General features: G+C 55.6%; 1 protein-coding gene across 1 annotated transcript in view; it reads left to right on the top strand.

Moving 5' to 3' along the window:
• Positions 1-8,987: 8,987 nt before the first annotated feature.
• Znf185 (zinc finger protein 185 with LIM domain) overlaps positions 8,988-27,736 on the top strand; it is a 55,304-nt gene continuing 36,555 nt past the window's right edge. The window contains exons 1-11 of the mRNA XM_023705375.1: positions 8,988-9,131; positions 18,701-18,778; positions 18,901-19,024; positions 19,377-19,442; positions 20,478-20,516; positions 20,607-20,684; positions 21,165-21,254; positions 21,938-22,024; positions 22,855-22,938; positions 23,288-23,326; positions 24,511-24,594. Of these exons, the coding sequence (XP_023561143.1) occupies positions 18,745-18,778; positions 18,901-19,024; positions 19,377-19,442; positions 20,478-20,516; positions 20,607-20,684; positions 21,165-21,254; positions 21,938-22,024; positions 22,855-22,938; positions 23,288-23,326; positions 24,511-24,594 (725 nt within the window). The 5' untranslated portion in view covers positions 8,988-9,131; positions 18,701-18,744. The remainder of the gene's footprint in view (positions 9,132-18,700; positions 18,779-18,900; positions 19,025-19,376; positions 19,443-20,477; positions 20,517-20,606; positions 20,685-21,164; positions 21,255-21,937; positions 22,025-22,854; positions 22,939-23,287; positions 23,327-24,510; positions 24,595-27,736) is intronic.

Here is a 27,736-nt window from a genome sequence, read left to right as displayed (position 1 = left end):
TTTGTCTGTGCTTCGCACGTGACAATAGCAGGTAATAGCAATTGTGTGGACCACTTGGACGCTGAAGAAGGAAACTCAGTGTTTTATTGCCAGGACAAACATACTGGGCTCTGAGCAACCAAACAGGGATACCTGGGGATAAGATCCAGCACTCGGGGCTTAATTAAGCCTTCTTGGGAGTTCTGATCCCACCAAAGTTCGAAAGTTGATGGCCTAAAGAACTGTGGGCTTGTGTAGCCCGAACAGCAGTGTTCCATACAGAAAAAGAACGAGAAGCGATACAGGCAGTAGGTAAACAGTGTACGAGAATAGGCTGATTCTGGAGTCAGAGAAAAGTCAGAAGGAAGGATTTGGTGGCAGACTGGGGACAACACCAAGAGTTTTGGCCTGAACCACTAGAAGGGGGCGTAGGCATCACCTGTGATGGGGTTGGTGTCAGGGAGAACAGGTTTAGAAAGGCTGATGAATTTGGTTTGGGACATTGAATACGAAGTTACATGAAAGAGATGTGAAATTTGTTAGAATTAGAATGGAATGGTGCCAGGGAGATAGCTCAGTAGAATAAGTGCCTACCTGGCAAGCACAAGGTCCTGAGTTCAATCCCCGGTACTGCAAAAAATAAAAATAAAAGAACAGAATGGCTTACATTAACTTTGCCCCTCCACAAGTAAGTAAATGCAGGAGGTTGCAAGGAAGGATCCGTATGGAGGCCACAGTAAGCATACATCTGCCCAGAAACTGTCTACTCAACCTTGGACTCTTATTACCTTGTCATTAGTCCTTGTAGCCAAGAATTAGTGTTTCAAAATATCTGATGCAATCCTCCTCATGTTTGTCTTCATCAAGGCCATCGTTCCTTTGCCTTGACTTCCTTTAGATAGAATATTAGATATGCAGGCTGAGTTGTGGACTAAGCCAGGGACACAGGAATCTGGAAGGGGAAAGGTCTGACTTAGGCAAATTTAAAAGTTGTCAGCTGTCCAGTGGTATTTAAAGGTACAAGATAGGTTAAAATCACCACAGAAGTGAACGCAATAGAGGAGAAGCTGAAGGATCAATTCCTGGGTCCTTACAGGTTGAAGAGGTGGGCTAGAGAGGGAGTGGGAGATGCAAGCACCCAGTGTCAAGTACTGCTGCTGTGTCGGTGAAGTGCCAGCTGAAAACCGGCCAGCAGATTTAGCAACATGCAGGGAGAAAGAGGGAAGAAAGCAAAAGAGGAATTGGAGCCGGTGAGCACGGGCAATTCTCCCTGTGACTATAACTAGAAAGGGAGGAAGAGACACTTAGAGGGTAGCTACACAGGAAGGTGGGGTCAGCAGAAAGCCGAGATTTTATGGTGGGAAGAGTCATGACATATTTATGCACTGATCAGAATGAAACAGTCCGAGGCAGTGACCCCAGAGAAGAGGAGGAATGACCCTGAGGAGGCAACAGCAAATGGGCTCTAGGGCACAAGGAGAGGTGGGGACCTTCATCTGTGCTGACTCAGCTCATGCCCAAGTACTAGGACGGGGTGCAGAAGGCATGTCCAGTGGTTCTGGCTGTAAGCAGACATTTATATGCATCACATTTTATATAATATACACATCTATCTGTCTGTCTATCTGTGTGTCTGTGTGTCTGTCTGTCTGTCTCAAGTAATAAAAACATTCTGTAGATAGTGTTTTAGGGTCAAGGGACGTGCTCACTGCCATTCCACATCTCTAGGCTGCTCCTCTAGAAGGTGGTGCTGATGAACGCTTGGGCCCAGGGATGTGGCTGTTCTCCAACGCCTCAGGCAACCCAAGGTGTTATAGGTTCTATGTCCCCGGAAATAGGTGCTTTCATTTGTATATCTTACTTGGGGACTCTAAGGACTTTTTCTTTATTGTGTTATTCCTTGCTTTGCAGCCCATTTTCCTATTGGATTGATTTTAGGAAGGTTAAGCCTTTCACTGTTGTATGTGGTACAAATAACTCTTCTCCATGTGTCATTTGTCTAGTGACAGTTGTGGTAGATGCTGCCATACAGAAGGTTTTCATTTCTCTGTCTTTACTTTTATGGCTTCTGGTTTTTATGACATATTTAGAAAGTCCCCACCCGGGGTTTTCTTCTAGTCTTTCATGATTTGGGGGGATTTTTTCCCATTAAATTTCTGAGCCAGCTGGAGTTTATTTTGGTGTAGAGCATGAGGTAGGCAATCCAACGTGTTACTTCCAAATGGTCAGTGGTCCCAATATCACTTCTTGAGTGATATGCTTTTAATCCACTGATTTGAAATGAACTTTCATCCCTTTCTCCATGCATTTGACAAGTGTCAGGGGTATACCTATTCAGACCCCATAGTGGAGGCTCAAGGGACAGGACAAGTGTGACATGCCCATCCTACACCCAGGAGGAAGGGAGCAGAGAGGGCTGAGACAGGGATGCTGCCAAGCAATGAGTGCTGGGACAGAGGGAAGGCAGAAGAGACACTGCTGGATCTTGGTGGCTGAAGAGGATGCCTTCAAGGGGCAATGACCTTAAACTGAGTGTGGCAGTTCACCTGGGCAGGGTACCCAGCTCAACTCTAAGGCCTGAGACAGGGTGAGACTCAGGTGGGGCTCAGTAGGAATATCCTTCTGAACTCAGTGTGCTGAGCCCTCGGAGGTGGAAGAGGCTGGGGCTGCAGCGGACAGTGGGTGTGGAGTACAGGGAAGGGGGAGTAAGGATGATCCCATTTCTAGCTGGCAGATAAAGCACAGAGGAGGACAGCTCTGGCTGCTTTGCACAGAGAAGACAGTGGCATGAGGGCAGAAGCCAAGAGATAAGGCAGGAAGCAAATGACACAAACTGGGATGTGGTGGCAGCCAACGTGGCCGCAAGTGGCAAGGCTCAGGATAGGTTCTGGAGGTTGAACTGTAGCCGGAACTTGCTGAGTGGTTGGATGTGGGAGGTCCCAGTGAAAGTAATGAAGACAGGGATGAGAGGGGCTTGGAATGGGGTCCACGAGTTTTGCTTTCACTGTGGTTTTCACCCATGGGCAAATTAGCCTACCCCAAGGGGAGGGCAGGTGGAATAGTGCCTGGAGAGGGTGACAGGAGGACCTTGCTTGGTGGAGGGCCTGGCTTCAGTTAGGAAGGAAGTGGGGCTCCCAGAGCAGCACCGTCCCACGGAGCTTTCCATGGTGGTAGATGCATCCTCAGTCTGTGTGACCAACACAGTAGCTGCTGGCCACATGGGAGGGTGGGACTGATCACTTGAAATGTGGCTGGTGTGGCCAAGGAACTGATTTCATTGTAAGTCATTTAACTTTCAATGTCCACCTGTGCAGTCTGTGGCTGTTAGGAGTAATACAGTCTAGAGATGGGTGTGCTCACAGTACCAGGGCTACAGTCCCCTAGGCCAGGGGTAGAATAGGAAGAAGATGCAGGGAAGGGGGCTAAGGAGCAGGATGCCGGGAAGCCTAGAGACATTTGCTTGAGTTCATGGTTCCCAGGCACAAGTTACTGGGGCCGCACGTGTGAGTTCCCAAGTTGGTGTGGTCTTTGTGAAGAGAGCCAGCCTCCTTCAGGCTGAGAAGATTTGAGTTTCCACTTTGGCCAGAAGTATCTAGGGTAGGGCGGGGGAGATAGCTCAGTAGAGTAAGCGCTTGCCTGGCCTCTGAGAGGGGAGTCACAGTGAGCCGCCCTGTGCTCGGAGGAGAGGACAGAGAGCTCTGGGGATCTGCTGCTTTTCCCCTGCCCAGGTGGGTGGTGTTTCCTGGTGAGGGGGCACTGTTCAGGCAGTGGGAGCTGATCCACAAATCCTGGCACTGGGCAGCTCCTCAGGTCCTTGTGGGTGAGGCACTGGGCCAAGTCTCGCAGGGCCCCTGAGTCAGTCAGTGGCAGGACGCTTTGTCCGTGAGTTGGTGCTTGTACAAAGCTTGCGGCTTTCCCAGGCCCCCAGCCCAGCGCCCCAGTGCAGACTCTGCTTCTGAGCAGGCCCCGGCTCCCAGGGCCCCGTGGGGCCCAGTCCTGGAGCTGGGCAGCAGTGGGGCTTCCAGGGGACAGGGTTGGGGTGGCTCCAGGGAGGAACTTTCAGCTGGGGCCAGACAGCGTCAGATTCCCTGGGTTGAGCAGAGGCCTGCTGCCCAGCAGCAGCTGAGCGGGGCTCGGTGGCTGAGGCAGTGCTGGGCAAGCAGCCTGCTCGCTGCTGCTCCTGGCTTCCCTCCCTTCTCAGCCCCGGAGGCTCCCTGCCGCCAAACAGCACTAACACTCCGGAAAACCATGGCTGGGAGGTTTTCCAATTAGAACATGCTTTTTCCAATCTGCAGATGATTCCTAAAGTGGCAAAAAGCCGTTTTTCAGGGAATGCGAGCCTATCTGCCAGTGGGGCCTTGGGGTAGCTCGGTCCCTTGTGCTCTGAAGGCAGAGCCTGGATAAAGGCAGGGATAAAGGCAGGCTGTGTGCCAGGGCACCGGGTTGCGCACTCTGAGCCTCCGAAGAGTGCTTCCTGGGCTGACTCAGCTGGGGGATTTGAAGGGCAGTGGGGGTCCAGGCACACGGCCAGAAGGCATTAGAAGGCAACTCTCAGAGGTGAGCGACCTCTTTGTCTTCTGGCTCTCAGATAAGGCCACTGCTCCCTGGGGGTCACAGTCCACGAGCCAACAAGCCCCAGTCCTGATGCCGCTGGTGGCAGCTGTTGGATTCAGGACTGGAGGTACTGGTTTCTGGGCAGGATGGGGTGACAGTGTGAAAGTGAGGACATTTGACAAGTGACTGTGTGTGCGCATGCCAGAGTAGGGGGCCACAGCCTTGTTGTCAGGGGTACAGGCTGAGGCATGGCAGGGGCTCCAAAGGCAAGAGCTGGGGGGCTGGGGGTCCACACCCCTCCCTTTTAGACCAGCTCCTAGCAGGGCATCCAGTTGCAGAAGAGGCTCAAGGTTCCACTGGGCCTGAGTTGGGGTGCTCTGCCCCTGGGGGACCCACTCTGCTAGGAGTCAGCAAAGTCACACAGCAAGTGGAAACTGGTTGCAGAGCTTAGCAGGATGAGGCAGCAGGGCGGGCCCCTTGAGGGAGGGAGAGAGGGGAGGAGGGGATTAGGGGTACAAGCAGGAGCCCAGCCCTCCCTACATATGAACCTGAGCACCCCAGCTCCTAGCCAGCTGGGCGGAGACTGCATCCAGAACAACTAGAACCCCAGGTTTGAGACCTGGCTCTGGACAACTCCACCCAGTGCCTCGGCTGAGCCGTGAGATCTGGGTTTGGTCCTGTTCTTCCTTGGGCCTCCACTTCCTCGTTTGCACACCTGCAGGGCTCAGGAATTTTGTTTCGAAGATCCTCTGGTACAGGGTTACTGCTTGCTTTGACCCTCCTCCTCTGAGGCCTGGGAACTGTTCAGCTAGCCAGGCCTGCCTGAGTTGCACATCCAGCCCGATGGTGGGAATCGCACTTCCCTGGGAGCTCGGGAGTGCTGCTGACCTGTTCTTCCAGATTGCTACCTGCTCCCCACCCTGCCTGCTGGCTTCTATCTAGCCTCGCAGAAGATCTGTCTCAGTTGCCTACTCTGGAGTTGTGGCCCCCTCCACACAGAGCCACTGCCATTCACATCACTTTCCAGACCCTTTGTCTCCTTTGTAGCCCACCTACCACCCCTGCCCCACCCCGTTTCCAACCAGCACCTGGGCCCTCAGGACAGGGCCTTGATTGGGGCGAGATGTCTCCAATTCTGACTTGGATTGGAGACTGGGACGAAGGCATAAAAGAACAATGTGGGCAGGGGCAAGGCCACCAAGGTCAGGCAAGGTGGGAATAGGCACACAATCTCAGAGAGGCTCAAAGGAACATTCAGGGAGATGCCAAGGTAGCTAAGAGTGAGCAGGAGGTCACCTAGTATGCCAAGGGAGGAAATGTCATTCCAAACAAAGGGGGCATCTGATACAGGATGCCCGGCAGTGTGCTAACACTCTCTGTCACGTGATAATACTCTCTGGTGTCTGAGAGGCCTGAAGAAGCCATCAGGAGCCTGCTGACGAGGTGGCCACAGCAAGGAGGGGGGATGAAAGCACTGCTGCGACATTTTGTTGGGGCAGTGAACAGGTGGGCAGGGCAGGGCAGGGCAGTTACTGTTCGAGTCAAACCCGTTTGCAGGCAAGATCTGCTGCAGGGCCTGGCAGCCTGGCCAGGAGGGAGGAGCTGGGGGCTGGTCTCTGGCTGGGGTTGACGCGACAGTTCTGGCCTGGGCAGGGCCTGAGTCACCTGGGACAGGGCAAAAGCCTGAGGCCTGGGAACAGCTCACCCTGGGGCAGCCTTCGCTGGCCAGCTCTGTCCTTGGACAGTCTCACTCACACTCTTCAGATGGCTCATCCTGGCTGCAGGCTCTGGAACTAGCGTGACCTTTCCTGAGGGCAGTCTTGGGCTAGAAGAGCCTGCCTCTTCCTCCCTCGCCTCTGACGCAGCCCCATGTGCTCTCTATCCTACCTCTTTAGGCTAAAGACTCTTGAGGGAAACGGAGAGCCAAGGGTGAGTATGACGCCCTTGATGTCCTCGGGGGTAAGTTAAGAAGGCAAGTCCATGGCCACCAGTCATGGAGTGGGCTGAGAGGGAGGCGTTCGAGACAGATACAGCATGATGGAAGCAGAGAAAGAGAGAGGAACGAAGAGGATTTATATACAACCCCTTCCCTCAGAGCCCTGGGGCCATCTTTTCCCTATCAGGGGAAGCCCAGAAAGGAGGGGGAAGCCAGGTCCAGTGTCTTGGCTGCCCCTCCACCCCCTTCCACAGATGCCTCGAGTTTGATGGACTGGTCTTCGTGGCTCAGTGATGAATCACACGACACTGCCCTCCCAGAGCTCACCCTCTAGAGCAGTGAGGGGTGACGGCCACTGTCCTCTCAGGGAGTGCACAGAAGGAAGTGGGCACCGTACCAGGTGTTGGGCAGGGCAGGGGCACTTCTGTGAAGCGTTGATGGGTGACTGTGTTGAATCCTCAGCCACGGATATGGGAAAGGCCTCGGGGAGTGTGAGTATCAAGGTTCTCGGAACGAGAGATGTAGGCCCTGCAAATGATATAGGGAGATATTAGAACTCCCAACCTGCTAGACATCCAGTACGCCAAGTTCTTATTCCCCATGGCTGAGGATATAGCTCAGTGGCACAAGCACCTACCTTGCAAGCTGAAGGTCCTGAGTTTAATTCCTAGTATCAAAAGAAGGAGGGAGGGAGAGAGGGAAAGGGAGAGGGAAAGGGAGAGGGAGAGGAAAAGCAGGAGAGAGAGAGAGAGAGATTTACTGGGGGAGGGATGGGAAGGGACACTGGAAGTAAGTTGCCCACAAGCCCACTTCTCAAAGATTTATAGAACAAATCACCAGGTGTGCATAAGGCAAGACAAAACTATGAGCGGCCACTAAGTTTACAAGTGCAGCCACTTAGGTAGTATTGATCCAGGGGGAAAGCAAGTCACATAGTGAATGTGCATGGAAAGAACGAGGACCTTCCCCCGAAGAGATGGGTCGGGAGGTCCCGGCCCCCCACCCGGGTGATTGGTGCCCATTTACAGCATTGATCCTCATTGTTTATCCTGCTGGAAGGCTTGTTGGTATGCTCATTTCATCTTTGTCTTGAGCCTTGGGCTTCAACAAACGCTCCTCCACCCGCAGCTGTGGTTCCTTTTTATCTTCTGCCGTGACTCTGGGGCCTAGGTCCTGAATGACTGCCAATACTTTTTTTTCCAATAATGTTTTGACCTAAGTTAGCTGCCTATAATAAGGAAGTAAGTGGGCTGGTGAGATGGCTCAGTGGTCTAAAGCACCTATTTAGAACAAGCTTAGCAAAACACAAGGACAGCGGTTCAATCCCCCAGCACCACATGCCAGCCAGCCCCGCCCCCAGGTGGGCTGAGCTGGCCACACACACACACTAAAATAAATAAATTTAAAAAAATAAGGAAGTAAGTGCCCTGAGGAGAGAGGACACACAGTGGATTCAAGGCACAGGGGACTGTGTGGGTCATTTTAAGCAGTTTGGTTTCCACCCCGAGAACAATGGGCGACCCCAGCAGGCTTTGAGCAAGGGAGCTCTGCGGCCGGCCGGCTGTTCAAAGCCTGTGAGCTCCTCAGTGGGTGACTCCTGTGAGGACAACTGAGAGCAGACGGAGGCCAGCCTCAAGGTAGGGAAGCCAGCAGGGAGGCTGGTGCTCAGGGCCCGGATGCAGCAGGAGCCCCTGGGCTGTAGGATTGGCTAGCCCCCAGGAAGGAGGACCTGTCAAGTTCCATTCTTTTGATGGAATCATTCTGATAGGTCGCTCTGGCCCACTCTATGCCATCGCTTGGAGTGGTCTAATTATCCCCTTCTCCTGGCTTCCCAGGGAGTGTGAGGAGGATAATTTTGGCAGCCTCCATCCCTGCCGCCAGCCCACGGCCTCGCGCCGTTAGGGTTGGACCATCATGAGTGGGTGCTACTTAGCATGCTGCCTGGCTCTGGGGTCCTCCTGCGTCTCCTGGCCCAGCCTGCCAGGTGCCCCATTGCTGTGGCGTGGGCGCCCGCATCCCCCAGGGCGGCCAGCTCTACACGTTCTTCTCCCCCTTCCTGGCCCAGCCTCGAGACTTCCTGCATGAGCTCAGCCACCAGCTCCCGGCCCTCCCCGCCCTGTCTGGGATCCCCATCTGTAAAATGGATCTAGCAAGGGTAGTTCTCGGTGGGGTGAAGCCCGCAGCATCTGTGCAACTCGTTGGCCCAGAGCCTGGGCCAGATCCCGTCGGGGTGGGCAGGGCCACGGGCCGAGGAACGTGCCGGGAAGCGCCAACCGCGCCCGAGTTCCGCGGTTGTCTTGGGCTCGCGGGCGCCAGCCTCGGTTTCTCCTGCAGCCCAGTGGGGCGGGCCGGGCCGGGGGGCGGGCCAAGGCCGCTGGCGGGAGAATGTGCGGAATGTGCCAGGCTTCCCTACCTACCCCAGGAGAGGGCAGGGGAAGGGGGCCGGCCAAGGGGAGGGGCGAGGGGCGAGGCTCCAGCGCTGGAGAAAACCTGTTTGTTCTCGTGCGGGCTGAGTACAGTCCGCTCCTCCTCGCCTCCCTAAGCGCTCCCGCTGCGCCCTGCGCCCGCCGTCCCACCAAGTCCGGGCGCTGCCCACCCGAGGGAGCTCGCGCCCCGCGCCCCGCGTCCCGGGCCCACCCCGTGAGCCGGGCACCTGCGCCAGGTAGGGCTGTCGAGTCGCTGTCGGACGTGGCCCAGCGGAGAGGCAGCGAGGGCCACCCACTGCCCTGCTGGGGACAAGTAGGGTCCTGCCTCAGTTTCCCTTCTGTAACCTCAGCCGCTGCAAGCATCCCTCATTGGGCTCCCTCGGGGACTCAGTTCTTTCGACTCTGGCCCTTTGCACTGGTCCTTTGTTGTTACCCTTCCTAGAAGAGACCCTTTGGTGGCTGGACCATGGCTAGAGGGGGCAGAGCAATCCAAGAGGTGCTACTGCAAAATCCAGGGATTCTCACATTGCCCAGTACCTGGCGTCCATTCTATAGATGAGAAAACAGAGCCAGAGACTGGCTCACCCGAGAGTCCCCCCAGGGGCTGGCTGGTGGCTTTCGATGGGTGCTACTGGACAGAGGGTGATGGGAGGGAGGCCCTGGGGAAGGGAGCTGCTGCTGCTCAGACAGAAGGCGCCAAATCCAGTGTCTGTGTGGTGTTATCAGAGGGATCTGCAGTGCCCTGCTGTGGCCCATTGTTGTGATGGGGGTAGGGCAGTCCGGAGCCCTGCCCCTGGGGAAGGGCAGAGCCTTCCCTTCTTGCCTCACTGGTAGGCCAGAAGCTCAGGTCTGCCCGTGTGTGCTGATACTTCCAAGTCGGGGGACAGCGCGGGCAACAGACTAGGCCACCTGCCGTCCAGGGTGGCCTGGTGCTCCAAGGAGCTGCGAGACAGGGCTTGGGGACCTCAGCGGTGCAGTGCCAGAGGAGTTGTGTTCTCCCTGAGTCCTTAGCACCCACCCCCAACCCTTCAGGGTGCAGCTGCAGCACCTCAGGACCCAGAGTCGGCAGAGGGCGGGGTGCTCTGCCTGTGCTGAAGCCTGAGGAGAGCCTCTCCCACCCCACCTCAAGGCTCCTCACACTGACCTTAATCTTCCCTTGGTCTCATGGCCCTTGCGACTTCTGCTCACGGGGCCTACCTGGGCCCAGGAAGCAGGGGCCCACAGGCTGATGGGGAAGGGGCTCTGGGTTAGAGCCGCACAAGGGTGCAGAGGGATGCTGAGGGAAGTCTGGCCTGCTCAGAACCTCATCTGAAACGGCAGGGCCACCTGGGGTCCAGCACGCAGCCAGGACACAGACGCACAGCCCAGGGCGGCTTTCTGGAGGGCTGTGGTGTTTGTGTCTTTCTTCACATCATGCCTGGACAGAAAGAACAGAACCATCTCACCTGCCCCTGCCCTCTCCTTCCACCCTGTACCAGAGGGTGGAGCTGGTAGAAGGCACCTAGTGTGGGCGCAGGCACAGTAGGTACTCAAAATCTGTTCACTTCCATGACTCAAGTGACGGGTGTAGCCTGTGAGCACACAAGGTACTGCGCCTTTGGGTGCATCCAAACCTTAGGGGCCCCCCACACCAGGAGCAGGGCGGTAGCTCTGCTGCACAGCTCAGGGCCAGCTTCTTGAAGGTTGAAGCTTGCACATCCTGTGGGGCTGCTTGTGTTTGAGCTTTCCTGTGTTCCTGGAAGGCCGAAGCCAGTGCCCCTCAGCCTCTCTCCAGAGCAGGGCAGCAAGGGCTGGAAGAGCAATCACCCCCCCCCCTTGTCCAGAAGGGTAGTAGACCATGCAGGGAGACAGATGAGTCACTCAGTGGGCAGCAGCCATCCAAATAGGAATGGCAGCAGCTCAAGTCCAGATTCCACACTAAGCCCTCCTGACTCAAAGGCATCCCCATCGCAGCTGCCCTTAGTCTGCTTTGTGTGTTTGTCTTTCTGCCCAGTGCCACTGCAGCCCCAGAAGGATCCCACAGGGTGGGAACTCTGGGCCCCCACCCCTGGGCCTGGGAGCTGGCCAAAGTAGGCACCAGCACCTGTTCGCTGAGCTGCCTCTAGTTACACACGAAGCGAGCACCCCGGTTCCAGCCCAGTGCACCTGGCCACCTCCTTTCCCACTCAAACTTCCACAGGTCACTGATCCCTTTGGTCTGTATCTCGCTTCAACCCACACCGTACACGGTGCCAGGTCACCTGTAACACAAGCTGGCCTGCTGCTTGCTGAGCCCTGGGGCCACCTTCACTGCCAGTCCCCTTGTGGCAGGGGCAGGACCAGTGCCTGGGAAAGGGAAAGCTGCTTTCTGGGGCTCCACTGCTCTGGGCTTTTGCACCTCCTCTGCATGCATCCCCACTATGCCTACAGGCAAGCAGCGAGGCCAGTGCTGTGGGCATGGCATTGCCTGGGGTCTACAGCCAGGAGGGTGTGTGGCAAGGGAGGCAGGGCCTGGACAACCAAATGGCTCAGAGAGTCCCCAGCTCAGCCATCATTGAACTAGCTCTGTAAATCTGAGCCTGCCAGGGCACCTACATTGCAGAGGCCCAAACTGTTCCACTGTGTTCTAATTTTTCGCTTTCACTGTCTTATCTTGAATGAATTGATAAGTCAATAGCATGTTGTAAGAACAGTGTGGAGAACTCCTGAGTCCTTGAGGCTGGGGACACATGGCACAATCCCTTCTTCAATTGGGGCTTTGGAGGAGAAAGTAGAGCGAGCCAGTTCACTTTCCCAAAGGGAAACTGAGGCACAGAGAGGGACTTGCTCAAGTCCCATTGGCAACTTATAAATGGAGCCAGATTCATTTCTCTTGAAGACACATGGAAGCATTGGGTGGGCACTTTCCGCTCACTTGCCCTGCTGGTTGCCGGGGTACTGGGATGACCAAGAACTGTGGGGTGCAGACAGGAAGTGGGAGGGACAGGACAGATGGAGAAGAGATGGGAAAGCCAAAGGACAGGAATGACCCTCTGGGTGTCATTCTCCAGGACCAGTGTGCAGACTCAGAGCCAGAGGTGGGGAGACAGGCAGGGGTCTGCAGTTTACGCAGATGACCCAGGGGATTTGGTTGCTAGAGGAGCTCAGAGACCACTTTCAGCAGTGCTGGGCTTTTCCCACAGGGAGCGTGCTCACTGCCCATTTCCAGAGAGGGTGGGAAGCAGGAAGGGCTTGCCTAGGCCTAGAGTAGGAGTAGGCATTCCATACCCACTCTTTAATGCTTGCTGAGTGCCCCCTCCTGCAGAGCTGCCCTTGGGGCTGCTGCTGGTGGCTTGGGATGACTCCGGAGAACCCCTGGCCTCTAGGATCACAGTGGGCTGGGTCAAGCTGCTGCTGGTGGCCGCCAGTGGTCCTCGGCCTTGGCCCCGTCTGTAGGCATACCTCAAGCACTGCATCCAGGCCCTGGCCCTGGCCATGTGCTTGTTGGCTCAGCACACCACTTTCTGATGACGAGGCCAGTTTCCCAGAGAGCTTGATGTGGTGGGGGGGAGGGGTGGGGAGGGAAGTTTGCTATGGAGAGAACAGCTACAAGGACTCCAAAGGACTCCAATCACAGCAGACTGACGGAGGCATGGGATTCCTGCTGAAAATGCTTACATCAGGCGCTGCCCGCTTCCAACTGTGGGGAAAAAGCCACAACAAAAACTGAAAGGCAGGGCTAGCTTCAGCACTCTGCTGGCAGGAGCTCATTCTTTCGTACTTTAGGACGGGAGCCAAGGGCAGGGGCGGGCGCCTCCTTGGGAGCTGCAGACCTCTGGCATCGCCCTCAGGACCGATCTGTTTCCCTCCAGCTCTTGTCTGTCCCCAGGCACTAAGCCTGGCCCTCTGCCTCAGGGGAAGGCTTGTTGCAGAAAGGGAAGCACGCCCCTGAGCGAGTGCCTTTCCCATCCGGGCCTGTGAGTTCTTCTCCCTTACTGGAAAGGCTGGTGCGAGGCAGCTCGGAGCCTGGGCTAAACTGGGGGTGAGAAAGAGGGAGGTGAGGAAGGTCCAGGTCCCAGGAGAGAAGAGGTTTTGTTGGAGCCTGAGAGGGGCAGCTAGGTTAGTTCTTCTTTTTCTTTTGATCCTCACCTGTAAGTAGGACAAAGGCAGGTAGCTCTGTTGACTGGCTAATATTACCCAGGGGCAAGTAGGGGTGATTTCCTGTCACCGATCCTGCTCTGGCAAAGGCTAAGCAGGTGGCAGCTGTGAAGATGTGTGCTATTCTAGGTGGAAGGGGGAAAAGAGAAAGAATTGGGGTGGGGTGGGCTCTGACTCCTCAGCCCCACTTCCCCTGTTGGGTGTCTAGTCTGAAGATGGTGCAGTGCCTCTTGAGACACTAAGATTGGCCTGGGACCTTGGTTCTTCACCTGCAGAGACAACTGGGGAGTGGGGAGCAGGCCTTCTCATGGTCCTGCTGGTGAAATGAGGCCCTGATAGCAACAGGAAGAGCTCCTGTGGAGGGCCAACATCGTTTGCTCAGTGGTCGGCCCTTGGACTGGGCAGCTCCGGTCTTGACAGCGTCACCCCAATGTCCTCACCTCATCTGTGTTTGGCCACTGGGCCATAGGCTTGTGCGCAGTCCTGCGGATTTTTGATGCTGACTCCTGACCCACACCTGACAGGCCCACCCAGAACTGAGCTGTGGCCTGTGCTGAGGAGATGGAGACAGAGCTGTCAAGATCCCTGCGAGCCTGGCTGCCCTAAGGGCCCATGGGTTGGTCAGGCCAGGGACTAGGCTCCGCAAGGTATCGTGAGGCATGGGGAAAGGGAGCTGGGCTTCCTGGTAGCTCCTGGTTGCAAAGTAGCATGAATCACCTTGGGAAAGAACGGCTTCCCTGCGCACCTTGGCCCATGGCATTCCCATTCTTACCTGCTCAAGGGGGTCAGTGCCCAGTGCACACAGACTCAGACAAGCTGCCCTCATCTCCTGTGTGTGCAGCTCCATCGTGTGCTCTGAGAGGCTCCTCCTCCCTTCCACTTTACCCAGGAGGCCCCTGCCTGGCATTTTGGACACCGTCTTGTTCTCCTACCACCTGGTCTAGGAGATTGCTCAGCCTGCTCTTTGCTCTCGCCTAATTACCACAGACAGCTGGTGCCACGGGCCCGGAACCCTGGGCCTAGACGGGCCCAACCAGTTTGAAGGTGGGCTGTGGGCTAGGCAGACTCAGCCTATTGGCTTCTCTCCTGCCTTTACCTTGTCTTCTGTGAAAGAGGCTGGCCCATCACAGCTGTGGTGGGCAGAGGAGAGAGAAAAAGCAAGCGGGGGAGTTCTTTGTTTTGGGGGCAGTGGCAGAATCAGAGTGAGTGTCCAGGGTAGAGTGGCACTCAAGGTCCCAGAGAGACATAAAGCCAGATGTACTTCCATACTCATCACCGTAGGTGCTGCCCAGCCTTGCACAGGAGGCGTCGACGTGGTTGCCAGGAAGTTGGCCCCTCAGTTGGCCCACTTGATCTTGCTCCCCAGGCACAATTGCCTTCTCTACTGTTGTTTCCACTTCCTTCCCTTTAGTGCAGTGTGCAGTGTGACCAGGAGTGTGGAGACTGAGCTGTGTCCCTGAGCCAGGGAGTAGTGACTCAACTCCGTGTGTGTGTGTGTGTGTGTTTGCTGTGTGTGTTTGCTGTATGTGTATGTGTGTGTTTACTGTATGTGTGTGTTTGCTGTGTATGTGTTTGTTATGTATGTGTGTGTGTGTGTGTGTGTGTGTGTGTGTGGCCTATGACGCTCTCTGGGTTAAACGTAGCAGGATGCTGTCTTCTGGTGCTTCTCTTCGGCTCTGACACCCTACCCACCAGCTAAGCATTTGTGTCACTGGCTTTTGATTTCCTGCATGTGGTAATCTGTGTGTGTGTCAGCTTTTCCTCTGTCAGCCACTGAGGACAGCAGACTTACTATGACCACGAAGTCAGGCTCCTTGCAGCCCTTTCATTGGTTCCCTACTTCTGTGTAGCCAATTAGGGTGAGGGCTCCTTCCCTAGGAGGTTGCTGGGCAGAGTTTTCAGAAACTACACTAGCAGAGAGAAAAGCGGACAGGGAACATATCTACTGGCATTCAGAGGCTGTCTAAACTCAGAACTGTCCCCGGCTCCTCTAGCCTGTCCTGTCAGGGAAAATTTCCCTGACTACTTTCTTCTCAGCCTACGTGCTCCAAGAGATAGCCACAGTGTGAAGTTTTGTTCTGAGTAGGGCCGCATCTGGCAGGGATCCAGGAGTGTGCCATGAGGGAAAGCTGGTGTGGAAGGTGTCACATAAGCTAGTCCTTCCTTTGGTGACCCAGGCCAGGCCCTAAGCAGAGTGATAAAACAGTTGCCAAAGAATCAAGTTATTTTCCAGTCAAGGTAGAAATAGGGTCCACGGTACCAGGAAGGTCAATAGAATGGCTGACGTGACTAAAAGTTTCTCATGTGGGCCATTTGGGAAACAAAGACAGCCATCGACCTCAAGACACCTGTGCTATGGGATAGAAAATTCCAGAAAGAGGCACATGCTCTACCTTTGGGGTGACCCTGCAAGAGGAGACCCAGTGGGTGGGTCCACAGACTTCGTGGCTCTGTGCCACTCTACAGATGAGACCCAGGTCCAGAGCGTGTGTTCTCAGCCTGTAAGGCCACTTAGGGGAGAGAAGCAGAAATTCACACGAGCAGGGGTCACAGCCCATGAGATAGCTCTCAGGCCTCCTGGGATGGGGTAGCCCAGGTTCACAGAAGAGAAAGACTGGAAGGAAGGGTAGGTGGCAGGAGACAGACCATTGGCTCTTCACCTTCTAGGAGTGAGTGGTACCTTCGTGTCAGTAGTTTCTCTCTCTCTTCTACCTTGAATCTCAGCACAAGGCTTGAGTGGAGAGCCAGTGTGTTGGGCCCGGTAGAGAGTATGGGGCTGTGGGCAATGAGGACTGCTGTCCTCTGTGGAGTTCCGGGTCACGTGCTTGGAGGCTGCAGTGACCGGCCAGGCTGAGAGACCCACTTAGGCCTGGCCCCAGTCTGAAAAATGCTTTCCTCAGCGAGGAAGTTCACTGCAGACGCCAGGTGCCAGGTGGCTGTCAGTGGGCATGCCTGGGCCACCTGGGCCCTGTCCCTTTGCTCCAGGGAGCATTTTTGTAGCACGAGCCTTGGGTTAGCAGGGCTCCTGTGTAGGCCAGGACTCCGATCCCTGGGAGTGAGTCCCTGGACCAGTTGTGACCCCTCTCTAGGCTTGCTGTGGGCACAGTGAAGTGAGGATAGAGGTGTGCTGAGTGCCCGCAGTTGCAGATGGGCTGTCTGCTGTTGGGGCCATTCTCTGGGCTGTGTGCTTGGTGCTCACTTGAGAGGCGCACACTGGAGCTGCTGGGCTTCTCAGCACCTCCCAGGGCCCCATCAAAGGGATCTTTCGGCAGCGTGGTTCAGGACCAGGGGCAACCTGGGAGAAGCAGACCCGGTTGCTTCTCCCCAGGCTGCTGGAATTCCCTTCTGCTAATTACTGCCTTAAAAGCACCGGGAGGGTGTTGCCTGGTCATGCTCATCTGTGCTGGCTGTCCTGCTGCCCAGGTCCCCTGGGCCCGTATTCCTTTCTCGTCTTAGAATCAGTGAGACTCCATCAGAAGGTGAATGGAGGTGAGCGCTGATGGGACCGAGTGGCATTAGGAGCCAGGGAAGGCTGTGGAAGGGAGGAGCTGCAGATGGAGGCAGCATGACTAGGGAGAAGGACAGAAGTAATCCTGACCTGACCCAACCCGAGCCTGGAGGGTGCAGGTGGTGAAATGAGGGAGAAGCCAGCACACAGGCTGGGTCAGGACGCGAGTACCATTTGTCAGCCCACCAGGTGGAGGCTTATCACAGCCAGGCCTAAAGGAGAGACACGGATGCAAAACAGCAACCCTGGTCTGCCTTGTCTACCACACGTCCCTGTCCCTTTAACCTAGGAGCTGACAGTAGCCGCTCTGCTCATGTATGTACATTCTGCACATGTGTGAGTGTGTCCCAATACAAACAGTTGGCTGCTTGGTTGTGAGCCGGCACAGAACTTCTGCCAAGGTGTGGCTTTGAGGTGCCCAGTGCAATTGGTAGGAACCTACAGATCAAGCAGAGGGCCAGGGACTGCCACCCAGCGAAGGCCTCACAGCCAGACAGAGCAGGAGGCGAGGCGCCTAAGATCTCACGCTACAGGGCCACTCTGCAGGCTGACAAGATGGGGACAGTTGGGCTAGGCAAGTGTCAGGTCACCTACGGAGTGCGCTCCACTCAGCAGGGCTCTGCTGGGCATGTGGGGCTCCCAGGCGTTGTGATGAAGTGCTGTTCCTGGCAGGTGGAAGGCGTGGGCTGCCTGCCGCTGCTCTTTCGGTGCAGCTTATGGGAAAGTCAACTCTTGCTGGCGTGGTGAATTTGGTTTGGTTTTGGTGGGCTGGCCTGCCACTTTTAGTGTGCCCCTGACTTCCGTGGAAGTACATCCAGGCCCTGCCAGTTGGCACAGTACCAAGCTGGTCAGAGCCCGGGCCTAGAGGGTGGTAGGCTCTGGCCAGGAAGGCTGCTCTGCACCAGGACTGTGCTGGCACAGGCAGGCCCCGCTTCCTGCGTGCCAGCACACCCTACCTCCCAGCCCCTCCCCTGTGGCCCCAGCTCAGCTGTGGCCACTCAGAGCAGTTACCAGACCTGCAGCCTTGGCCCATCGTCTCCTTGTGATGCCGGTTCACTTCCAACCTGGAAAGCTGGCCTCCTTGATTCAGCCCGCACGGCACCATGGAGGTCCCAGAGAAAACCTCTCCCTGGCCCCAATGACACTACCCCACAGACTATAGACGGGACAAGAAAGAACCATCCTTGTGCTGGTTGGGGACCCCTGACCGTCCCCCTTCCAGCTCCTTAGCACCTGTCCAACTGCCCAAGAACTTTTCCTGTTCTCACAGCAACCCTAAAGTTACACCTTTGAAAGCTTATTTTGCAAACGAGCAAAATGAGGCAGCCCCAGAAGTGAGGTCTAAGAAATGCAGAAGCTGACCCCCCCCCGAAGCAGTTGCTTCCCCAAGCACTTGGCTTTCTCCCAGGCACCTGGCAGCTGTGAAGGGGCTCTGCCTCGATGTGTTCTGACCCCACACTCCGAATCCAACACTTCCCCAGCCTCTGGGACACTGGGGAGGCTCTCAGTCCAGCTGCTAGCACTCTCTGGGCGGTTCATAGTCTGCCCTTGTTAGCGAACAACTGGAGCAGACAGTCCCTGGCAGCCTGTGAGCAGCCCAGGGAAGATGGGTGGGCTTGTCATCTGGCAGTGGCAGGTCCAGCGAGTGCCTGCTCCCTGGCTTCTGTCCTCAACTTGGAGTCTACCAACTCTTGCCACCCCCAGTTTCCCAAAGAAACTCTAAATGACCTTCTGTGCTAGGGACCACATGGAGATCGCATTAGTCTGTTTTACATTACTACAATGAAACATTGGGGGACGGATACTTTAGAGAGAAAAGATATCTACTTAGCTCCCCATTTGGGAGGTTCAGAGGTGAAGTGAGGGGTGCAGGTGGGACTGTATGGGACTGGTGTCGGTATGACTCTGGTGAGGGCCTCTTGGCTTATGGCAGGAGAGCATGAGAGATGGAGCTCATATGGTGACACATGAAGCTGTTGAGAGACCGCGCAGGGCCAGGCTGGCTCTTTGATAGGAGCCTGCTCCAGGGTCCTGTGAGTTCCTTCCAAGGTCAGCGCCCCAGTGACCTAATTGCTGTCCCCCTCTGGGAACGAGCATTCAACATGGAAGCCCAAGGGGGACAGGTCCCATCCACACCGCAGCAGTGCCCCACAAGCCATTTGTGCTTTCCTGTGCCTCCAGCAGCCCCACTGGATCGACTGAGAAGTGACTGGCAGAGCAACACCATGAGCATCTCTGCGCTGGGCGGCAGCCCCAAAGGTGAGGCCTGTACCCTCCTGCGTGTGCCACAGGAGCCTTCCAGGCAGCAGAGTAGGATCAGCGTGGTGGGAGGGCTATGTGGGAAGCCCCCTTTTGAGGCTCTTCGGCCTTGCCCCTGCCAGGAAAGCCTCTGCCGCCAGGAGAGGAGGAACGCAATAATGTCCTCAAGCAGATGAAAGTCCGAACCACCCTGAAGGGTGACAAGAGCTGGATCACCAAGCAGGATGAGTCCGAGGGCCACACCATGTAAGTCCAGGAGCCCAGGAGGGATGGCAGCAGTGTCGAGGGCTGGTGTCATGATCCACGGGGCCCATCTGTACCCAGGAAGCAGAGGGGAGCTCCGCCTGGCCATGTGGCCACAAGCCAGCTAGGATTTGGAGTATAGGAAAAGCAATCTTGTTAAGGGCAAGCCCTGAACAAAGTCACAGCAGGGAGACCCAAGTGCCAGGGCGTGCATGCCACACACAGCTGTGGAGATGGGCGAGGAAGAAGGTGATGTGCAAATGGCAGGCCTCAACAGGCAGCTTCCCAGATGGAAGCTGCAGGGCACAAGTGGCAGAGATCTGGAGCTGCTCTTTCAGGACCTCTCTTTCCCCAGCGAGCTGCCCTCAGGCCGGAGTCGCGCCACGTCCTTTTCATCACCTGGGGAAGTCTCAAAGGCCAGGTAAGAAGTGGTGCCCTGGTGGACTGCAGGTGGGCCTTGGGGACTCGGCTGCAGCATGAGACAGTCCTTGTGGCAGGGAGAGGCGGGCTGTACCCAGGAGACAGACGACAGACCTCTACTCCAGCTTTGCCCTAGAGCACGTGGCACCAGCCTCTCTGTTTTGAAGATATTTCCACCAAGTGTCCATGGGGTCTCTGAGATACCAGCTTGCTCCTTGCCACCGCTTCTGGCAGTGGGTGACAGGTCAATTGTGGGGGCTTCTCAGGTAGTGGTAGAGGACATGACAGCCCTTGAGCCACTGAGCAGCCCCCAGGAACTATGGCCTTGCCTGTCATCCCTTAGTGACTCAGTGGCTACAATCTGTCATGTCCTGTGGTCAAGACTCAGGTCCCCTCCTCAGGGGACTGACATCTGTTTGAGGGACAACACATGTAAAAAGACAAAGGCAAAACAGACTTCCACATTGGGACAGGTACTGTGGCTAAGGCGAGCAGGACTGTGAGGACAGTCTACTCATCAGAGCTGGTTGGCTGGGGGACATGTTTCTCAGCTGAGGCTTTTCCATTTGGAGACGCATGCAGCTCTGGGGGAGGAAGCCCAGGGCTCCAGGCAGGGAGCCTCTGGCCCAAACCAGGTCAGCTCTGGGAGCAGAGGCCAGCAGGGCTGCCAGCAAGCAGGGCCAAGAAGAGCTCCCCCTCTAGAATGCCAGGGCTGGGAGAAGCTGGACTTTGAAGGGGATGGACACCTCTGCAGTCATGGGACATACCCTCGTTGGGGACTTGCTCTGAATCAGGACCACACTGGGTTTGGCCATAGGAGAGTCAGCTATGGAAACTTCGTGGGGGAGAAGGGAAGCAGGTGGAGCAGAGCTGGCAACCAGGCTAAGACTGAGGGGCAGCTGACTTCCCTTGTTTCCACTTCCCTAGGATCCCCAGCAGCCAGCTGCTTTGCTTGTAGCTAGGGGCAGGATGCAGGAGGCAGCTCGGGCCTCCAGCCTGTCCTCGCTTCACTTTGCGCCCCCTTTTACCTCGGTAGGTCTCCAAGTGCAAGGGCATCCACTGGCTATATCATCCGGTAAGTGACTGCAGGACCTTGCCTGCCTTCCCACATGCCCTGTGCAGAGCCCTGATTCCTCAGTGTTGTGTCTTCTGGGCTCTCTCATAGGGGAGTGTTCACCAAGCCCATAGACAGCTCGTGCCAACCCCAGCGGCACTTCCCCAGGACCAATGGGGCTCCAAAAAGGTACAGTCATGGGTGGCGCACTGGAAAGCAACAGAGCCTGGTCCAGGGTCATGAGACAGAGAGGCCTGGGGATGGGACTGGGTGGGCAGCTGGCACCTCGCAATTGCTGACGACACTGATCTGTCCAAGCACCTTGGCATCGGGCAGAGCTGGGGTGTTATTAGAAAGGAAAGGTCAGGCTGGGGAGACAGCTCAGCAGACTAAGCACCTGCTCGGCAAGCACAGGTTCGATCCCCGATACCGCATACTGTGCCCATTCCGGGAGTGCTGTGTTGGCTGCTGAGTCCGGGCATGCTGGTGCACACCTGTAATCACAGTGCTGGGGAGGCTGAGACAGAAGGATCACTACCAGTCTGAGCTGCGTAGTGAGACCCCATAAGAAATACACAAAAAAAGATTAAAAAATAATTCAAGGAGGCTGGAGGATAGGAAGTGAAGGGCACCTGTAGGGGAACACATGGACACTTCTTCCCTTCCCAGTGCTGCTGGTCTGACGAAAGCAGCTCACACCGGCCCACCCCGCTCCTCCATCTCTGGCTATAAGATGACCACGGAGGATTACAAGAAGCTGTGAGTTTGCGCTTTGAGACCCACTTAGTCCCCTTCCCTGAGGCACACCCCAGCGTGGGCCTGCTGAGGGCCGCAGGCCACATGCCTCCGAGCAGTCTTGGGAGAGCAGCTTCCAGGAGCTTGATGTCCTCTGCCAGGGCAGCTGTGACCCAGAGCCCAGCAGAGGGTGAGGAATCGGGGTTGGGGCTGATGATGCTCAGGAGGTTGCTGGGCCTGACAGCCCATCGGCCTGGGCATTTTGTGCCTAAATAGGAACTATTTCTGCGGCATCAATCTTTGAGTTCCCCTCAAATCTCCTTCTGAGGTCCCTTTCAATGACCCTACCCTGTTTGACCAAGGAAGGTGACTCTGGCAAGAGCTGTGGGTTTGTGCTTGCTGTGCCTAGGGACCCCACCTCTTGACCTTGTTGTGTCTTGTCCCCATTATCCTGCATTGCAGAGAAGCTGGCAAATATTTCTAGAGGACAGGTGAGATTCAAACTGGGTCTTGAGGGCCAGCTAGGATTGGAATAGGAGAAGAGTGCTGGCTGTGACAGAGAAGAAAGTGGCCAAAACTGAGGGTCAAAGTGATTGCAGTGTGTGCGAGTGGTACTGGACATCAGGGGCTGAGCTGCTGAGGGTCCCAGCCTGTGACAGGGAGCAGGGGCTAGGCCGGGTGAGAGCCATCCTTCTCCCCCTCCCCAGGGCTCCCTACAACGTGAGGCGCAGCTCCGTATCAGGGACTGTGGAAGAGTTGGAGGTGCCCTTCTCTTTGGATGAGCAGAAAAGGAGGTAATGTGTCTTTGCACACTGCTAGAAGGCAGTGGACCTTTCAGCTCACAAAATGTGCAACACACAGGCCATCAACTGCGGCCCGCAGGGTGTGGGAACAGGTGCTGTCCTACTGGTCTCCAAACCACTCAGCTTGGGGCACCGCCTTAAAACCGTCCATGGGGTTGATGCTAGCTAATGTGGTGCCAGGGAAGAGCTGGATTCATAGGTTCTGCAGGACTTTCTACTGCTTTGCTGGAAAGAATCCTGAGAAAGTTGAACAAAAGTAGTAGTCAGGTGCCCTGGAAGAGTTGAATGCCCCTCACCTGCCAACTAAGGCCCAGCTGTGTGTGAGCCAGTGTCTGCCAAGCCTTCTGTGGCCCAAGGAACACAGTGGCCCATGCCGAAGGGCCTGGAAGATGAGCAGTTCCCAGGGAGGACTCCATGGTAGCATAGGGCCTGAGCCTGGATAGTGCAGATCGAAGAACCAGGAGCCCTGGTGCTCCACAGAATCAAACGCCTGCTCTGCCATCTATGGGGCATATGCCCTCAGGCAAGTCACTAGAGGCCCCAGAACTGTGGGGGGTAGTAGCACCTATTCCCTGGGTGGGGAGATCAGGGAGACTGTGTGGGGATGGTGGCACTCAGGCCAGTGTGGTCACATTGCGCATGCTCCACAAACATGGATGGCCCTTCCCTGGAGCACCACACTTTCTTAAAAGAATCCTCAGAGGGACACTCCCTGGGCTTACCTCCCTCACCTTCCTTCGGTGGTCCCACATCTTACGGAGGGCATCTCAGGCCAGGCCAGCAGGATGTGTCCAGTTTGACTCCATGCCGTGCTGCCCTAGGTCAGAGGCTGCAAGCAGTGTGCTGAGGAAGACGGCCCCACGGGAGCATTCCTACGTCCTGTCGGCAGCCAAGAAGAGCCCTGTGTGAGTTCATCGCAGAGAGGCCCTGCACCGCAGGAGCCTGGTTCCTGAGCCTGGCTGAGCCGGGCCTTTGCTGGCTCCTTGCTTGGGCCACTCCCCATGCTTTGGGGTGCCAGTCTTTGTTGCTGGGTGGAAGGGTGGGTGAGAGATACTCCTGCCAAGCTTCCTAGCTGTATCTTCTCAGACTCTGAGATGAATTTTCTGTAAAAGAGAAAGTAGGACTACTGGCATTAGTGCAGGTGAGGTGCCCGGACTAGGAGAGAGACCCAGGACCCTTTGGGAATAGTGAGTGAGATGTTACCTGTCCTGGGGTGCGGCCCAACATTATGCCTTTCTCTTTCCTTTCCACTAGTCCCACCCAGGAGACACAGGCTCCATTTATTGCGAAGAGGTAAGTGGTGTCGAGGGTGTGGGGACAGGGGACATAGCGGTGGTGACTGCTAGCCCTGAGCAGGCAGACTGGGGAGAGGCTTCTCAGGCTGCTTGTGGAGGCCACACGAGTACCTGGAGGCCTGTCGTGGTGCATATGGTCCCAGTAGCCAGTTCAGTGCAGGCGGAAGCCTGATGCAGAAATTATAACTTGCTACCTGCCAAAGCTGGGGCCTGACCCAGGGCCAGGAATAGAGCCACTAAGAGCCATGCCCTGGGAGGTGGAGGCGACTGTCACATTGGAGATGGGGCCTAAAGGGTGAACAGAGATAAACAGAAGATGATCGCCCTGTCAGGACACTGTCCTTCGTTGCCACAGGGCACGTTCTGGAAGAAGAAAATATTGCATGGACAGTGAGGAAGAAGCTTCTGCAAAGTTGGATTTTGTAGACCTTTAGTTGCCTGACCAAGGAAAAGTTTCAAAATAAGGTGTCATAACACACTGAGAACTGAAAACTGTGGAGGGGTCAGTGTGCCAAGTGTCCCAGGCAGAGGGCCCGGGGTGCCAAGGCCAGAGGGCGGAGGAGGGAAACAGTGAGCAGGGGCTTGGCAGCACAAAGGAAGTGGCAGAGAATGGTGTGTTCTTACCGACTGTATTGGGTTCCTGCAGCTACTGTAACAGTCCCCACACGCTGGGTGGCTTGAAACATGGAAATTGCTTATTGCCCAGCTTTCGGGACCAGAACCGTGAGATCATGGTGTCGGCAGGGCCGCTTCCCTCCGGGGCCCTGCGGGAGAGAGCATCCCCGGCGCTCTTGTGGCGTCTGCTGGCTGTTGGCAGCTCTTGGCATGCCTTGGCTTTTCTGCACCTCTGTTTGCACATGACCCTTTCTGTGTCTGTGTGCAGATTTCCCTCCTCATAGGATGTTGGTCTTGGATTTAGGTGCCACCCTAATCCACTGTGACTTCAGCTTACCTTGATTACATCTCCAAAGACCCTATTTCCAAATAAGGTCAGAGTCACAGGTTCTATGGGGACATGAAATGGATGACACATTCAGCCTGGTACACTGTCGAATCCTGAGCAGGAATGAATGGGCCACCTCTCAGTCATAGGTGGCTATCCTGGAGGCATGAGAGTCAAAGGAGCAGCATGCTCCAGGGCAGCCAGGGAGACCCCGAGTTTAGTTTCTCTTCCACCCACAGGATTGAGGTGGTGGATGAGGATGGAGCTTCGGAGAGGAGCCACGAGCCACCTGCCCCAGCACTGTCTACTCCTGGCTTGAGCAGGTAGTCAAACACTCCTCTCTGCTGCCATTCAGTCACCTGAGGACTTCTATAAGGCCACCTCCCTTCCCAGGCCAATGGTCACTGTCCCTATATGCCCAGTGACAGGATGGGGTACAAAAATTGGTAAAGGCTCATATGGTTGGATGTCCCAGGGCTGAAAGAAGCAAAAAAGCCTGCCCTCCAGGGAGCAAATGCTTGGCTCTATGCTTTTTTAGTGCTTATCTGTGTCACCTTAACCTTTGCAGTACTGAGCTTGGTGGTGGAACAATATCCCAAGAGAAATTACCAGCCTTAAGGTTTGCCAGGGTGGATGGCGACAGAGCCCACATGGCTCGGGAACCTGGGAACAAGTGGATGCTATGTGTGCCTGGCCGTTTTGGGAGCCTGGAGGCCAAGTGGGTGCTCAGAGCTGCTTCGGGCTTGCCAACCAGGGCAGGTCTGGCAGTGGGGTGACAGGGCAGGGAAGGGCTGAGTGCTGCTGATGTCACTGCAGACAGGGCTGTGATGCGCCCTGATTTCCAAGCCCTGGGTGTCCAGGCAGATTGTGGCTCTCTCTTGTGTGTGGCCAAGGACTATCAATACCTCCTTGTCTTCGTGCGGAATGCTGCTGAGTCCTGCGGGGAGCATCACCACCCTGTTGGTGCTGCCTGGATTGAGAACTTTGTCCCAACCCAGGTCTGCTAAAAGCTGTTCCTCCGTGGTACCCCAGAAGAGCCCTGAGTGTCCCTATTGGCCACCATGTGGCCTCCAGGCTCCACGGTGACTCTCTCAATTCCATTTCAGCCGTGAACCTTGAGCTCCACAAGCCCTTGCAGATGTGGGCCCGCTACCCCAGGGGCCAGCTCTGTTGCCTCCCTCCACAAGAATTCTACCCACGAGAACCTTTGAGGATTTGGGAAGGAAGGTTTCTGAGTTTCTCCAGGCAGTATCTTGGGGACTTGGTGATTGAGGGAAGATGGGGCTTCAGGCTTCTGCAGCAAAGTAGGATGGACTTGGTGACTTAAATAACAGGAACGTGGTTCCTCATGGTTCTAGAAGTCACAAACCCACAGTCAAGGTATGGGCAGGGTTGGTTGCTCCCAAGACCTCTGTGCTTAGCATGCAGCTGGCCACTTTCTCCCTCCTTGTTTCTTCATGTGAAGTTTTCTCTGTGTGTCCGTGTCCTACCCTCCTCTTATGAAGATGCCAGTTACACTGGGTGAGGGCTCACCCTAGTGGCCTCAGGTTACTTTAATCCCGTCTTTTGAAGCCCTAGCTCCAAATCCACTCCAGGTGCATACCCTGTCTGAGGCACTGGGCATTGGGTTGCCAACCAAACAACTTTTGAAGGCATAGTCATTCCATAACAATTGTAGGAGTCTGTTGGTCCGTCAGTATACCCAGGGAAGAAATGGGGGTGGGAACGAGGAAAGGCTAGACAGGAAGACGAGAGCTGGGTCAGGTGGCAGCCCATGGCCTGATGGGAAAAGGACCCCAAGAGGACCGCAGGGGCGTTCATTCATACCTCTGCCAAGTTGGTGTCACGTGACCCAAGGTTGCCTAGCGACTGAGAGCTGACACTGACCAGGCAGGGTGGCTTTTCTCAGGACTCTGGTAGCTTGACCGTTTTGGGCACTGCGGCCGCGTCCTGCCCTCCCACATATGAACAAGTTCCAGCTTCAGCTGCTCCCAGCACCTGCCTGAGTAGCCCAGGACGCAGGACTAGGCTGTGGAACATTTTACACACCATATCTGTCTCACCGCATGGCACCCCTACCAAGCAGGAGCTGTGTGCAGTGGCGCTGCTTAGGAAAGCTGGACATAGATCTAGTCTCTCAATAGGGAGCTCTGTTGGATGCTTCGGCTACTTCTTCCCTCAGATTCTGTAGCCACAAAAGATTTGAAACTGATTCTGTCTGTTTGCAAGGGAGCTACTGGCTGGCTCTGACCCCAGCAGCCTTCTCTGACCCATCCCACCAGGCACCACACTGAGCAAGACATCCCCCGTCTATACGCCAGGGCCAACTCCTGTGTGCCTGAGAAGACTAGCGCGTGGGCAGCAGTGACTTAACCAAGCTGTAGGGCCTGAAGCAGCCCAGAAGAGGCTGGATTACAGCATGGTGGGAGAGGCAGCATCATGCTTGTCCCAAGGCACAGCGCCCCCGGGGACTGTGGCTTCCTGGCTCGCTCCTGCCCCAGCTGCCTGCCTCAACTCTAGTCCGGAGGTCAGCTCCTCGTGATTGCCCCACTTTGATATTCCCGGCCTGGCAGCTTCCCCTGCCTGCTCTGGTTACACATCCCTGCTTCTCTGCCTCACCCTAGCCTGTGCTTCTCAAATGCTGCCAGGCACAGTAGCTGCGGAGCTGTAAGAGTAGAGGTGCTCTTTTCTTTGTTCTTTTTATTTTTGAGGGAGGATTTTTGCCACATAGTGCAGCAAGCCTTGAGCTTACTTTGGCGCCCAGGCTAGCCTCGGACTCGTGACATTCCTCCTATCTCAGCCTTCTGAGTGCTGTGATTGCAGGCATGCACCGCTGCGGCTAGCAAGAAGGTAGCTTCTGGCAAAATATAAGCCTGGCTTGGCCCAGATTGGCTGTGTGGCCCTGAGGAAGTGTTCTCATCTCTCTGTGCCCCGGTCTCCTCGCGTGGAAAATAGGGGGAGCAGTAGCACCTGCTCCCAAAGGCTGCCCCACGTGGGAAGTGGGTGCCAGGCCTGGGCACTGCTGTCACCGCATGCTCCCGGAATAAATGTTCATCTGACCTACAGGGCCCTTCTCCCCATGCAGCAGAAGCCACTATTGCCACCTGCTGGCACCTGGGAAAATGTGGCAAAGGACACAGAGCTCCCACCCAGATGCTTTTTACTTACATTTGCAGTACATGTTAATATTTATTTTAGGGAGTATGACATGTATGTAGCACACCCTAATTGTTTTTATTCCCTCTGCATCTTGAGATCCCTTTCTAATATACAAAAGATTGATCTCTCTGTTTTGTACTATCATTTATTTTGTCTTTTTTATTTTTTATTTTATATTTTATTTTTTGGCGGAACCGGGGATTGAACTCAAGCCTTGCACTTGCCAGGGAAGGGCTTATTCCACTGAGCCATCTCCCCAGCCCCCTGTCTTTTTTTTTTAAAAAAAGAAACATTTACGCTTCGGGT

Source organism: Octodon degus, unplaced genomic scaffold (assembly GCF_000260255.1).
Source record: "Octodon degus isolate 3935 unplaced genomic scaffold, OctDeg1.0 scaffold00218, whole genome shotgun sequence".
Lineage (NCBI taxonomy): Eukaryota > Metazoa > Chordata > Mammalia > Rodentia > Octodontidae > Octodon > Octodon degus.
Note: the sequence above shows the minus strand (reverse complement) of the source record. Positions and strands in the feature narration are given on the sequence as shown.